Source organism: Choloepus didactylus, chromosome 10, assembly GCF_015220235.1.
Source record: "Choloepus didactylus isolate mChoDid1 chromosome 10, mChoDid1.pri, whole genome shotgun sequence".
NCBI lineage: Eukaryota > Metazoa > Chordata > Mammalia > Pilosa > Megalonychidae > Choloepus > Choloepus didactylus.
Window position 1 is genome coordinate 54,113,539 of NC_051316.1, and position 16,095 is coordinate 54,129,633.

The 16,095-nt window shown below is 31.2% G+C and overlaps 1 protein-coding gene across 6 annotated transcripts in view; it reads right to left on the minus strand.

The window, feature by feature from the left end:
* The window catches only part of KIAA2026 (KIAA2026 ortholog), a 124,244-nt gene that overhangs the window by 16,711 nt on the left and 91,438 nt on the right, over positions 1–16,095 (minus strand). For 5 of the 6 annotated variants that reach the window (XM_037851105.1, XM_037851108.1, XM_037851104.1 and 2 more), the window contains one exon: positions 9,988–10,077. The exons of the other annotated variant lie outside the window; for it this stretch is intronic. In XM_037851105.1, coding sequence (XP_037707033.1) covers positions 9,988–10,077 — 90 coding nt within the window. The remainder of the gene's footprint in view (positions 1–9,987; positions 10,078–16,095) is intronic. 6 annotated transcript variants of the gene reach the window in all.

Below are 16,095 nucleotides of genomic sequence, written 5' to 3' on the forward strand. Positions count from 1 at the left end.
AAATATTTTCTGAGATAATCCCAGTGTATTATGTGGACTTAATAATTCACATATTTTCTAAAGGTCACTTTAAAAAGAGGAGAGTGATCTTTTCTTTCATGAATCTACTATAAGGTTTAACATAAAATAAAGTATGAATTTCAAGCATGCACTATGGAACCAGAGGCATACAATAGAGTCTAAACATGAAGCTTACCTTTCATTGCTTTCTCATCCAATGTCCACAGTAGCTGCAGATTGCCAGCTGCCTTTCCATGAGATGCCCCAACTGCTAAACAGTGGAGGTTTTACAACCGCAGAAGGATTACTACAATAAGGAGCTGGTCTATGGTCATAAGCTAAATCCTTTATTATATTATGCAGTTTTATAAGTTTTTGAGTTCACTCGAAAACAAAACCCTAAGGGATCATAAAGAAAAGATACTTAAAAACTTACAAAACTACACAATATTGTAAAATGAAAAGCTGTCTCTCTATATATTAAATGAGTGGGGAGGAAGACTTACCTTAAAACTAAAGATCAACCCCATTCTGCTGTAGTAATCTGGGATGTATATGACAGTACCAGCATAATGCTGGCTGGGGAGCTGTAAGGAGAGGGAGTTGGCAATCTACTGATGCTGGGGACATTGGACAGCTAAAAATAAGAAAAAGAGGAAAACAAATTAATTCCAGATTTATTAAATGTCCCATCACTACAGATATATTTTTATGTGTTAATAAATTTAAATGCTTTGTATGCTAAACTTAAATGAGTCGCCTGCTTATACAAATCATACAGTTACCTATATAGATTTTCTTACAACATTTTACCTAAATAATACAAGTATCAATAGTTATACGAAGAAGAAAAAATAAAATCATGTACAAAAATGTTTTAATGCTTTTTAAACTGAGAAGGATCTATTGTAGAGATGATTAAAATATTTCTAGTTAAAAAGAACACTACAAAACCATGATGTATACAATAAAAGTATCAATTCTACTTTTCTATATGGTTTTATTTAGAAATGCTGTTAGAACATAGAAACATGGATCATGAAAAATATTTTGTTACAGGCTTGGTTCTTGTCACAGACATAAGTCCTGTGCTGGAAAAAGGATTAAATAACAATATATCATGCTGTTCAAATAAAATGCAAATAATTTTTCAGAAAAGCCAAATGGGTCTGTACACAAAGATGACACTTACAATCACTAACAATGTCCAAAGATAGTTTGCAGATAATCTCAACCCATAAGTATAAAAACATGGCACAAATCAAATTAACTGCAGTACTTTAATAAACTAATGATTTGGAATTCTCCTTAGTCTAAGAAATATGAGATGAAAAGGTAATGATATATTTAATAAGTATCCACTTTTTTTCCTTATTGCCTACCTAGAGAAACTACCACCATATTTACTATTGGGTTTTCCTGCATATTCAGTTTTGGGGTAAAGCACTATTCATCTTGTTGTTAATGAGTCCCTTTAAAAAGCACTAGTTGGACAGTACAGTGAAACTTTTGCATACTATTTTGGAAAAAGTTAAAAAAAAAAGGCATTTTAACACTGCCAAAAGTTCTAATACAAACTATCATATTCATAAGCTAGTGTTTTGTTGAGATACTTTCAGCAATTTTCACTTAAGACTAATTTAATAAAAAAGGAAAGCATTCGTACTTTATTTTAAAGGTATTCCATATTGAAAACAACACACATTTCCATTATATTTCTAAAATAGCATTTAAGTAGAAAGCATGAAAACAAACAACTATAACAATGATGATAATTTTGTGCTTCTGTGTTATTAATCTTTGTAGAGAGGAAAAAACTGGGTGAAACATTACATTCCTAAATGAGACGGTTCACTACTACCAGGGAAGAAAATCTAAAAATATACATGTAACAGATGGTAACCATTTTCATTTACAAAGAAGAAAGCACCCTGGACTGAAAATTAACCACTGGCTGTGTATGTGAATTTGACCCTGAACAGCAAACTGGTGGTAGCAAGTAAGTTGCTGAAATTTTATCAAATCTATACATATTATCAGAAAGATGGGTTCTCAAGCAGTTCACAGCACAATCTGAACCTTTAAATAATGATACATTTATTTGGCATCATCAGGGCATAAAAAAATTCCAAGTAAATGAAATTAGGACTGTGAATACCTTAAAAGGAAGGGCAGAGTTCTACTTATTTTTACATTCTCAGACTCTATCACAATGCCTAGCAAAGATTAGGCCCACAACAAGTATTCAACTATAAGTGTAAATTTATCAGATATCTGAGGTTCCTCCCTGAGTGTAAAAGATTTTTAAAAACTGCTGGAAATTTTTTCTAAAATATAAGTCTTCAAGATTTTCTGAACAACACAATAATATAATTTAATTCCTGATGATTTGGGTCATCATTATGTACAAGTTATTATGTTACATTATAATAAATACAGTGACTCTCAGGCACTACTGAGGTTTCTAGGACTATTTATTCCAATATTTCTATATTAAATGGTTATCGACAATTACATATTTGGACTCCTGAGATCTGTTTTTGTAGGTTTTATTCCATTGTCTTTTAAAAAATTATTTATCAGAGTTTCATGCTCTCAATAAATCTGCCTTAAACTTCTCTCATCGTAATTTAAAGCACCTGCCTCTACTTGTTTCAATAACACATGCATTATATGAAATTGGTTCCATTTTTCTACTTTATTTTTGCTATTTCTACTTTTTCTATTTTAAAGTAGTAGAGCAACCATCTGTGGAGTCTGCCTCCTCTTAGTCTACTTTTTATCTCTGCTGGAATCCGGGTTTATTTTCCTTCAGTATACAATGTATTATTTTTTGTCTTTTTTTGCAGAATCGGGTAAAATGGTAGTAAAGTTGTATTAGTATTCAGTCCTCTCAAGCTTTTTGACCTATTCTTTGCCAATTCACAAAAGGCATTAAACTATCCCATCTTTCAATTTTAGAGTCTTTCAAAAGATTTGTACATCTTTAATATATAAAAGCAGGATGCTGTAAAACTCATTTTTTTTTGCCCGAAACACCCCATAATACTGTAAGTTTAAATTTTACTATTTTACTACCAAATGATTTTGTTTTTAAACTCAATTTTCCAGAACTCATGTCAAAGGAAAGTAGCAAAGTAATTGTTAAACCCAAACTGGAGGTAATACAAATTTATTTTGGGCTTTGAAAAATATCTGACATTTAAAATGCTTCTTATATTTGAATAAGTATGTGTGATATGTAATTCAAAAGGGTTTAAAGCAAATTACAAAGCCACACTACGAAGCTTTGACTATAGAAGGATCTGCCACTTGGTTCAACTCTTCTTTGAAGTTTACTCCATGCTTGGACTATAAAGCACTAATTCGCTCCCTGATGTAAAAACATACAATTTCTTTGCCTCTTAATTGAAACTTTCTTTGGAAGAAAAGAGGTATTCAAATATTCTTTTTTTGAGAGCTTTAATGCCAACTGTATGTCAAATTGCAATAAGCAGAAACAGTGAGCACTGTCAAGAAGGGTTAAAATCCTATTCTTAGTTGAGAAGGGTAGTTATTAAATGTCAAAAAAAATACCTGAAAGCAAGACTTACAATAGATAAATAGGATAATTCATTCTCAGATCATTCATTGACTATAGTCAATTAAAACTTTGTCTTATCCAGTCATATTTTGCTCTGGTTCACATCTCCTGTCATCAATCTCTCCTTTCTTATGATTTTGAATATGTCAGTTAACAATCAATTTTTCATAAAGTCCATATGTTACTGCCCCTCCACTCTACTCCCAAGCCACAAATGAACATGTAATTGAGAGTGTTAAGTGTCTAGTTTGGTGACTCCTGAATAAATACACAGCTTGAAAATAAAACACAAAATCTTTTATAAAAGGACAGAAGCTAGACCAACCAACCCTGATTAAAATTAAAACTCTATCCCCTAGGGTCGGGGATAAAATTTTAGGCTCTATAAATGAATTCTTTGAGGATAAAGACTTTGTTTTAATTTTTGAATCCTTACCAAATTCCTGGCACTATGTACAACACATAGAACACACTTGGGGAATATTTACTGAATGAGTAAGACTAGTATCTATAACTGTGGCAGGTAAGGAAATTTATTCTATGTGTTGTACATGGTTTCCAAAAGGTCATTTTAATTCTTAAGATCCTGGGCTACACAAAATTACCTAAGGACAAAGTGATCCTCCTTCCCCTACACCTGAACAACCGAAGTGGTTTTCCATTTTCTTAACCAGTAAACAGTTTTCCGGAAGATCTAGAATAAGAAAACATTATACATAATGATGTAACAAAACTTAAATAAAATTAATTCTAAGGGAAATTTAGAGATTACTGTAATCATATCTATAGCCAAAGCCATTAAATAAAGTTAATTAGGGCTTACTGAGGACTCAATGTATCTAAAGTTTCTTACACTATAGTAAAATAGATTTTGTACTCTAAACAGCTGGCTATAAAATTATTTTGATACTCACTGTGGGAAAATGGGACATGGAATGGAGTGAAAAGAGAAATACCCCATAACGCTTCATTATAATAGGGTAAAATGTCTGTTACAGATGTTAGAAGATAAGATGAACACATCATAATTTCTTTGTCTTATATCAGGCTTTTACTATACGTAATTAAGTTTTTTGGGTCCATATAAATCCATGTAATAAATTAAGTTTTATAACATGATTTGACCATATTTTTCCATTTACCTTTGTATCATTCCTTACTATACTTCCCTTTTTAAGACTATATTACATAATATTTCTAAAAATGAATAAGGAAAATATATACACAACCATGTTATTTGTTAACTTTGCATTTCTTATACTAAGGAAGTTAAAAGGCAAATGAACATATTCAAGAGGCCATAAATCATACTGGATTGAAGACAAGCTAAGATCAAGAATTTAAGGTTAAGAATTCTTTTAAACAATTTGATGGAATCATCAAGTATAAGGGTTAATACTGACATTCAGAAATTCAAGGAAATACAAATCTGAACTAGAACTATATAATAAAATATTCTCAACTGTGGGATTTGGCATACAAGTTAATTGATTTCTATCTAACTTTCAAAATAATTTATTCTCTCCCTACAAAAAGTTGGCAGCAGCAGAAAAAATTAGAGAACTGGGTCCTTAGCAAATATAGACTTATACCAGGGTTTCTCAGCCTCCGTGCTACTGATATTTGGTACCAGATAATTCTGTTTGGGGGGAGGGGCTACCATATAAACTATGATATACAGCATTCTTTGTTGGGGGGAGGGGCTCTCCTGTACATTGTAAGATGTTTAGCAGCATCCCTGGCTTATACCCACTAATGCCAGTATCACCTCCCGAACTGTGATACTGCCTCCAGACACTGCCAACTGTTTCCTAGAGGCAAATTAATCCCTGACTGATAACTGCTGGCTTATATAGAACTCTGTGACCAAAAACTGGGGCATCACTACCTCTAATCTAAGCTTCTGACTTTTAGTTCTAACATTGGTTAGGCAAGAGAGAGAAGTATTTTTTTTGACTTATGAATCTAAATTATTTTAAGAACATAATAAAGATCGATTTCACTCATTAATTGAAATTTTTTTCCAATTCTTCTTAACTGACTTTTTACATACTGTAACCATTATGCACATATTATGTTGTATGCTTTTAAAATTTAACATCTCACAAATGTTCCCATGTAGCAACAATGACCCATAAATATTTTATTTTACTACCTACATGATATAACGCTGTGTCAAAAATTTTGCTTAGTCATCTCCCTACTGTTAAAACACATGAGCTGTTTCCAAATTTCCACTATTAAAGATAGTCTGCTAAACACAGCTTTGTGTAATTTACTTATCTGAGGAGTAGGGGTTGGAGGCATGAGGGAATGATGAGGAGAATAAAGGTTAATTCCAAATACAATTACTGGATCAAAGGGCACAGGCAGTTTTATAGCTTATCTTAAATACTGATTATGAAATTCTTCAGAATAAACTCTCTAGAAACAATTGAAGGCACCTTAAATCCTGCTCAATGTTGAGGTGGTTAACAGCTAAAAGATGTATTAAAATAACATCTTTCCTTTTTGTCAAATAGTTACTTTTTTTTTTTATATCCAATCTCTACACAGATCTTTCCTTACTGAAGAAGACTCAAACCTCTTGGAAAATCTAAACTATGATATAAAGCATAAGAAAATTAAGCAGATGTGAGGAAATAAGGAATAAGGGCTCACATGAAAAATTCAGAAATACAGCCACTTCTATATAAACCTGGCAAAATCTTCCAATTTTGATTACTTTGAAAGCAATAATATCCAACAAATTTCAAATACAGTAGGATCAGGCAAATTTATCAATACCTTAGCTCTATTTTTCCTGGAAAACTAGTAACAAATTTCCTGATTAAAAAGGAATTTTCCAAATAATGAAGCAAAATGCAAATTTACCACTTGACTAAAACCACAAGAATAAAAATAATAAAATTTTGTGACTTTCTCCTTTAGATAACTAAAGAATCCTATGGTCTAAATAATGATGAGAAAGACAAAATTAAAGGACTTTTTCAAATGACATACTCCGGGTTAACACAATCAGTGGTCTCAATTCAAATGATTCTCAGGTAGCTATTTATGTACAGCCTTGCAGGACATAAAGCAAGTTGAGCCTTTTCTGAATACGCTTCCAAATGAAGCATATTTAAGGGGATCAAGTGAACTCGAGTAAACTTGAGAAAATTAAAGCATTTCTCTCTTCATGTTATAAACCATAAATGGAATTAGTTATCTTGTAAGAATGAGCAAATGATCTAGACTTTAAAAGACTGTAAATCTTACAATACAATCAATAACTCAATGGCAAAACCTCTAAGAGGTTAGAAAAGCTTTTTAAATAGTGTTGACCTGGGTGAGGAAATGGGACAATTCTTCATTGCTTTGGTAGGACAAACTATCTGGAGAAGTCCTGCAGAAAAGGAGTCCTGTGAAACAGCAAGTGTTTAAAGAAATGCATGTTAACTTCTCTATCACCTATATATTTTCTATCTTTAGTAATAATATTTGTAGAGCTAAATGTTTACATGGAATACATCTTCTTTGTTATTGGAAGCATTATTGTAGATATGAAACCTGATGATGAATGACAGAATTGATTTGAGTCTAAATATTAGTTTAGATTTGACAGCAGCATATTCTTATGAACATCGATAATAGTATTTCATTTGTGGGGCAACAGAGAAGGAACCTCACAGGCAAGGAATCAGTCAAAACGGCACTCACCAAGTTCATACGTTTCATTAAGAAAGTTCCTCAGTTTCTCACCATGAGCACAATTCAAGTAAGTATGATACCTGCTTTCTTAACCCACAGCATATTGGCCAGGGCAGGTACATGGACACACACAAGAAATGACAGCTGACAGACAGCCTGACAATGAAGGAAGAGACAGAACAAAAGCAAACAAACAAAAATCTTCAAAATATTTAGCATTAAGGCCTTTTGGTGAATGTTTAAACAGATCTAGTAATACCAATAGATTTTTAGGGTATCAGTACAATTATTGATATTCAAAATGATGACCCTTGTGTCATCAAGAAAGGGTTAAATTGCATTCAGTATTAAATACGGAGTCAGGGAAGTTTTCCATTAAATGATTAAAATAAGGGTGTTAGTATTGAAGGTTTAAGTTTCAGTTATTTAGAAAAATTCATTTAAGTAGAAGATCTTATTCCCAAATGATGCCAAGCTGCTATTAAATAGAAACAAATATTCAGGTAAAGTTAATTCCTACAACTACCTTCTATCATACTCAACATTAGCTTTTGTCAAAAATAAGGTATGATACTGAGATGCAAAGTTTTACTGTCTGTTTCCTTTAGGCCATTTGGCCATTTCATGGTTGAGATAATTTGTTCATGAGAATCACCTTTTAGGCAGTTTAAATTGAAGGAAATAGCCCATATGTTGATAACCTCAGTAAGATTATCCTCACTTAATACAGCTCCAAGAATTCCTATTTCTTGAAGAGCAGAAAACATATTTTAAAACAAATATGCAACAATCAGTGGCCACAGACAAGTTAAAAGTTTAGAGAGACAAAAATCTAATCAATTAAACCCTACATGTAATTACAATTTTCTCATAAGCCTGTCCTCAAAGACTACAGTTTCAAGTATTTGTAGTTCATGGTTTAAAAAAAAATTTTTTTTTCACTCTTCTACTTCTTCCTATTCCATGCTTATGACTGAAAAGCCATCCCCATTTACCTTACTTATTCTAAAGACAAATTAACTTATTTTATGAGAAATTCAGAAAAGAAATAGTTTGGGGGGATCAATATTCTTAAACTTAATACCATCTACAGAAATGAGGTGGATGGCTTTACAGAACAAAACAAAACAAAACAAAACAAAACAGGATAGCCCCAAGTACATACTTAAATCAACAATGCTTAAAACTGCACATTAAAAACATACAAAAACCCTAATTTAGATTAGAGGGATAAATTAAGATGTATAAGTCATGTTAGCAACACAAAAGCAATTAACAAATTTATTTAATCAAATTCTGTTTAGTCAGGAAATATGGACATCTCACTAAAAACAAACAGCTTCTGCAAAAAACTATAAACAACTCCCTAATTAAAAATTCCTAACTATTCTTTCCTAACAAAGAACGGAATCAATCCTTTATAAGCATATAACATCAAATAAATTTAAAAAGGCTTTTGGCTAGGCAGAAAATATTTTAATATAAATGTTGTTTGAGGAATATATCAAAAGGTAAATTTTGATACACTTGGTGTTCCACATCATGAAATTTCCCATTATAGTCAAGTTCTTAAACCATTTTAATGGAAATAGTTCTAAAATATATTACAGTTTCCTGCATTCTCAGACTGTATATTCAACATGATATTTTCTTGGTAACTGATGACCATCCTTATGAACATTATTCTATTTTAAGAATCACATGAAATACTTCTGAAATGCTTAATGTTGTTTAACCCCTATATTAAAATAACCTCTGAAGGTTGTGCTTTTATACTGCAGTCTCCTCCCTTCGAAGTGACACCAATGTCTTCTCGAATAGCATATAAAATGGCTACTCTAAATCTACTGATATCAAGCTTGCTGAATAACTAACCTTATTTTATACACAATTCTAGACTAACAGGTTTTGAGCAAAGATCTATAAATGGCTTCACGATATTTCCAAGGCATAACGCCATAAATCAAGGGGTTTTTAAATGATTTTCTTCAGGGTTCAAAGCCTCCACCCCCATTTATTTATTGGTGTGTAACTGTTTTTCAAATCTGTGACATAACCAAATACAAGTGACATAAATGGGTGTTAGTGATTGAATTACTAACATAACTGAGTGTTTTACCAAGGGTTGAGTGAATAAATATAATTCCTTATAGTCCAGTCTCTCAACAATGATAAAAAAAGTAGAACATAAAGATGTAGATTATTTATGAATTTAGATGTGTGGTAAAAGTTAAAAAACTTTCAGCTGATAAAGGTTCTCAAAGTCATAATGCTAAACATGTATCAAAAATATCTGGGGCAAAATTAAACAATTTACAACTATATTTATGTAACATCTAATTAAATTTTTATGTTACTAAGCAATAAACTTCTACTAAAAGCATATAATTATTAATTAAGAATATCTGCAAGGTAAGCATTACCCAAAACTACCGGTCAGAAAATAGCCAACTAAAATAGTAGGGAATATCTAAAACTACCTGATGTGAAACAGGCAAACAAAATTACTTAATTTACTTGTGCCTGGCATTGTTTTGTCTATTAGAAATTAAAACTAAACCACATAGGAGAAATAAAAGAAACAATGTTTCTATTTTTACTGCAAATTTTCATGTAATCCAGGAGAACAAGATAAAAAAAGTTTTTAGAAAAAAGCAGGAATAAATTTTAATGCTGAAAATAACAGATAGAACTTTTGGATCAACACCTACCGATTTTTTTCTACTGTTTTCCAGATCTTTGAGTTCATTCTCGATTTTTGTGATTAATTCCCTGAGTTCATCAAGATTAGTGCAAATAAGCTAAAATAAAACACAAAAACACAGCTTGATAACACATAATATAAAACACCCAAAATGTGGTACAGAAGTTGTTTTAACACACACTGAATTCACAATTATTTTTCTTTGAAATAGCAAAAAAGTAAGGAAAGCTCTGTAGTTTATATTTTAAAAATATTTACTTGTTATGATGTATGAACTTCAGGCTTAGTATTAAAAGAAACTGAAATTTCAACAATGGTGGTTTCATCTCACATCCCCACTTTTCAGTTTGTTTTATAATCCAGGTACTTGCTTAATATTATTAACTTTCAGCCCAGAATGACAAAGATCTGGAAACTCACCCTAGACTTCACAGGTTACTGAATCACCTTTAAGAAACACTTTACAGGCAGTTACCCAGGCCCCTGGAGAACTGTCATTATACCTTTGCTTTGGTGTGCTAACTGTGCAATTCAACAAACCTTACTTATTGCTGTTAGAATAGCTAATAAAGGACTTAACTGTATGTAAGATAACCAAAGATGTAAATATAATTAATTACACATACTTAATATGAGCTTAATAGTCTTAATAAAACGATCTCCACAGATTGCCTCGATTTACTTCCATAATTGTGTTTTTCTTTCATAATTTTTCACCTTGGCAATGCTGGCAAATCGCTGAAATAATTGGTTCTTTAGTTAATAACCAAACAAGCTTAATCACTAAAATTTTAAAAGTGAAATGTCAGCAATAACAATAAAAATGTTAGTAACTACATTTTAATTCTTATTAAGTTACATAGTTTCCCTCATTATTCAGTATATTTTAGCTTTTTTTCCTAAAATAATTTAAGCTCATAACTGTAAAAACTCTACTATGAAAAAGCAAGAGATTTCTAAAACAAAACTGCAACCAGAGTTTTAGATTAATGAAAGTCTTGTTGCAATGTTTACACTGCAATGCATAAAATTATACATAAATTTTAAAAATACATACTGTACTTAAAAAGCTATTAATCTACCATTAATTTTTATCAGCAGTCTCATTTTATATTAAATTCATTAAATGTCTATGTAACAGCATTGTTTTTCTAAAAAGCATACTTTCGCTTATTAAAAAAAAAAATAAACCAAAACTAAAAAAGCAAAGGGGAATTACAAAAAAGATCGTTCCTAGTGATTACTGACAAAAATGGGAACAGGCACTCCCTCAAATTTCCTTTAATATCAGCTTGAACCATATGAAATGTCTGATATGTAATTCCTTTGACTTATAAAAATGGCAATATGATTTAACCTACTAGAGTAAGAAAAAATTATCATTGAAATACTAATTACAATGAGTATTAACAATGACTTATTAGAAGTATCTATACAATTTCAAATTTACAGAACTGATAAAGCAGGGAAAAATAAGTATTTAAGTAATCCCAAATTAAACTATTTTTAGAGTAGAAAATAGTAAATAATGATGTAGTGGGTTAGTGAAGATGGTATTTATTAGATACTAGCCTCTTCCATTTGCTAAATCTAGAGTTATGAAAGAAATTCTGATGACCAAGCAGTGGATTGGCCAATCATGTAAGTGCCCCTAGAAATAGACAATGTCTCTGAATTCTATTATACATATAACACCTGGAACAATGTTGGTCCTATAGCAGGTTTTTAATAAGTAGTCAATGAGAACTAAAATTTCCATAGAATAATCTGCTATTATGACAATCATGTCGAATATACCCCAGAGCTTGCAGATGGATTTTACCCCTTTTCCCTGAACTTGGCATACTAGTTAATATTGCTTAGTACAGATTCCTTATTTACACACATAGCAAAGCTCCGAGGAATTTTCTTTTGCACCTCAGTTGTCTCATTATAGGGAATTAGGGTTACATTTTACATGTAGTCTATAGAAACTTACAGAAACAATAAAAACATAAACACACACAAAAAAATCCATTTTAAGATCTTTTAATTACCAATTAATCATGAGATCAACAAATAGTTAACAGTCCATTTAAAGGAATAAATAACATGGTTCTGAGGTCGAACTATGAACAATTCTCACAGTTTAAGAACTATATATATAAAATAACACTTACCTAGTTAGTAAGTTATACTAAATTAGTGCTTCTCAAACTTAAATGTGCGTAAGAATCACCTGGGGGATCTTGTTAAAATGTAGTTTTTAATTAAGCAGGTCTGAGGTGGGTCTTGGATTCTGCTTTTCTAACAAATTCCCAGGTATGGTCTGCAGACCACATTTTTGAGTAGTAAGGTACTAAATTATTATGAATTAAAATACAAATCAGTGTGGGTACTGAAACAGTCAGGTACTATGGAACTAATGAGTATGAAAATTCCAAATAGGGGATGGCCTACTGAATTAAATGCACAATGATAAAACAATTATTGCTTAAAATAAATGTGACTCTTAAATAAATATAAATTTAATTTAATTTAAGGGTCAACACATTTTCATCAATAATATTTACTTTGAAATTATATTAAAATGACTTAATTGCCACATAACAATTTTACACTCTATTTTATGGCATATACCTAAGATATACCTAGTATATATACCTAATATAGAGTGTCAATTTAAGCTATTAGAAAATTCTTGTAGAAAAACAAAATTCTAATTTTATTACTGGTATCAAAAGAAAAATAACTTGATTTATGTCAACTCTATTGGTCACATATACCCTCTTATTCCTTCTGTTTTACAAAGTAAGACATATATGTGGCCTTTAAACTCAACTCAATTTCAAATAGTGCTTTCAAAAACACAATCAGTCCAATAAGTAAAGTTCACCTTAATAAGGAGAACAGGTGCATTTTTTGAACAAAGCAAAACACCTTATTAAAACCTCCTTCTCATTACCTTGAATTTGAAAAACATTTCTGAGGCACAGGGCCTCTAGGGGTAAAAAGGAAAGATCCACAACAGCTTGAATTACAGTTGAGCCACACTGCCAATACTCATGAGAGGTTTTCAGTCATACTGCAGAGGTTTCAAGAAGGCTTTTATTCCCCAGAAATGGGCCCCCAAAAAATGCAATTTGGTCCAAACCTCTGCCTAGGATAGAAAGGCAATTCTCCAATTCACAGACAAGTTAATTAAAAATAACAGAGGTAAAGTAACCTAAGATGACACACTGGTAGAGGAAATCCTAGAACCTACGACTCCTATTCCTGGTGCAATATTCTTTCCACTACATTGAATTCTTTAAGAAGTCTTTCTAAACAAAACAAAACAAAACAAACAAAAAATCCAACAACTACTAAACAGGTACTATAGTTTTAGGATTTAATTTATATCTAAGCTTTCATTTTTATCAAATGGTAAATATTAAAGGACCTTCTCTTCAATGTAAGAACTCTGTTATATGGTGGGGGACGGGAGGCCCTATGGAGACCGAAAGAACTCCTTCCGGTGCTGCATCACAGGCCTGGAACGGTAGCCCGGGGGGCAAAAATCAGAGAATACTGTACGTATCATTGAACAAAACAAAACAAAACAAAAGAACTCCTTGACCACATCTCAGAAAAATTACATAATAAGTCATTCCTTACTTCATCACTACTTCAATCTAGAAATTATGCTTTTTGGGTATAAACTCAATAGGTTTGAGAAACATTTACTTTATTTTTATGCTACCTCATTCTAAAAAGGATATAAGGCAGTCTACAAACATATATACAATATAGTAAATTAAATAAAAAAGCAAAGCAAAAAGAAAACAATGTTGAAATGTAAAAACAAATAAGTCCAAACAAGATGGATCACATTCATTACCATTCTAGTAAAAAGAACTCATAATTTATTATAAAAATTACAAGCAAAACCCGAAACGCATGGTATAAATTCAAATTTAAATTGTATTTAAACTGAAAAGTCGTATTAACATTCGTTAAAACTATGAGGACAGAAAAATTCCTTCACACTTATGATCACCATACTGGCAATGACAACTACTTCAAAACCTATAGATAAGGACATCACTGTGACATAATTAACAAGTTAACAAAATATTACTTCAAAACCTATAGATAAGGACATCACTGTGACATAATTAACAAGTTAACAAAATATTTTTTACTACCATATGATTAAAATAGATGTTTCTCTCAAAGGACTATATTTAAAAAACTGAAAGAATTTCAAGGGAGAAATAAAATCTATGGTGCTAAAAGTTAAACAAAAAGTGAGGTTGAAAATAATCTTTATTTATCAAAATAATATGATCAAAAGGTCCTTTACATTTGAAGCAGTTAAGAAAACCTAATTTTAATTTTGGTTCCAATTTGTTACATTGAAGGAAGCACTTTATTTCTTATTCCTCAGTTTCTCCATTGCTTAAAAGGATATATATATATGCTTTTTTCAGAGGTATGTTATGCTTATGCTTGAAAACAATTCTATGTAACTCTTAGCACCTGGATTCTGGATTTCATCTGCAAAGTAGCCTTTAGAATAAATTACATCTGGAACAGGAGCAATCATGCATCGAATGAAAGATTTGGGATACTAAAGTAAAGCAGAATCATGGTAGCTAAGACTCCTAACTTATTTTAAAAACTCACCTTTATTGAGACCTGATCACTAAGTTTTAAAAACACTTTGACTTTGTGCTATAATTATGTACAAAAGGAGATTTAATGTAACAGTAGTTTTTAATAGCAGTTTTCTTTTAAATATTAAACTAAAAGGCTTTATGGAAAAATTAATTTTATTAAGAAAATTGAACTGACATTCACTTTTCACTCTAACAGTCTAGCTTTCTTGTATTACAAAACTGATAAAGAAAAATAAAAAATAATTTAATCAATATAACAAAGTCGTAAGTAACTTAATTTGGATATAAAAGCTTAAATCACCAAAATGCTAATAACTAAAAGTATTTACTAAATTTTTGCAACTATTGCTGGTTAAAAAATCTGACAATCTGCCCTGTGCATATGCCAAAACTACACTCCACCATAATACTAAGCTAGGGCTAGGCATAAGTTTTCACTTGATCAAATATAACCATGCAAATAATATTACTTGGTTTTGGTTTTTCAATTGTCAAATTCTTGAAGGCTTAATCATATGCCACTTTCATAAGACTAAATCCAAGATTTATTTCCAGGTCTTAAGTAATGGGGAAAAGTGGTGAAGGTTAATAATAGATGTTTTGAAGCCAATTCTTAATTGATTTTCCTACTCATAACCCAGTATTTTTCCGAGTGAGGTTCTATGAACACTTTCATCAAAAGCATATGGGAGGTTTATTTGAAAAAATTAATAACAAAACTAGTTAAAACCGTAAACTTTATCACTTAATCCTCACAATAAGCCTATGAGGTAGGTACCATTCTACAGATGAGGAATGGGAAGCATGGAGAGGTTATGTAACTTATCCAAAGTTGCAGAATTAGTAAGTGGTAGAGATGATATCTGACCCCAAATAGCCTGGTTCCAGAATCCATACAGTTCACTGCCATGCAGATTACCAGTACCCACCTAGGCCTATGGAATTGGTCTTTAGGGGATAAACCCAGTAATCTTCATTTTTAATGAAAGCATTTGACTTTTTCTATACTGTCTAAAGTATGAGAACCACTAACATAACTCTTAGGAAAAAGTGACACAGATATGGTTAGTCCCCTTACATTATACAACAAAAAATAACTACAATCCATCATTTGAATGTCCATAGTATATACTCTAAATAGGGGTGGAATTATTAATTTCTTAAATGAAGATATAGCTATTAGGGGAATATATAAATAAACATGGATTCTTCCTGAAACAGAAAGACAGACTAGTTTGATTTTGAGGTCAAAACAGGATTCTTTTTTTTTTTTTAATTCATTAGGATGTAAAAACAAATTAACTTGACAATTTAATTCCTCATCAAGTTCTTCTGTATCTAAGCATATTTTCCCATCAATTTAAAGAAGACCAGTACTTTGGCAAATGGGTCAGGCTTTGCAAAAGGGATTGAGCCAGTTACATTATCTTCAGCAATAAGATATTTTAGAATAGGTAAAATGAAAATCTAGCTAA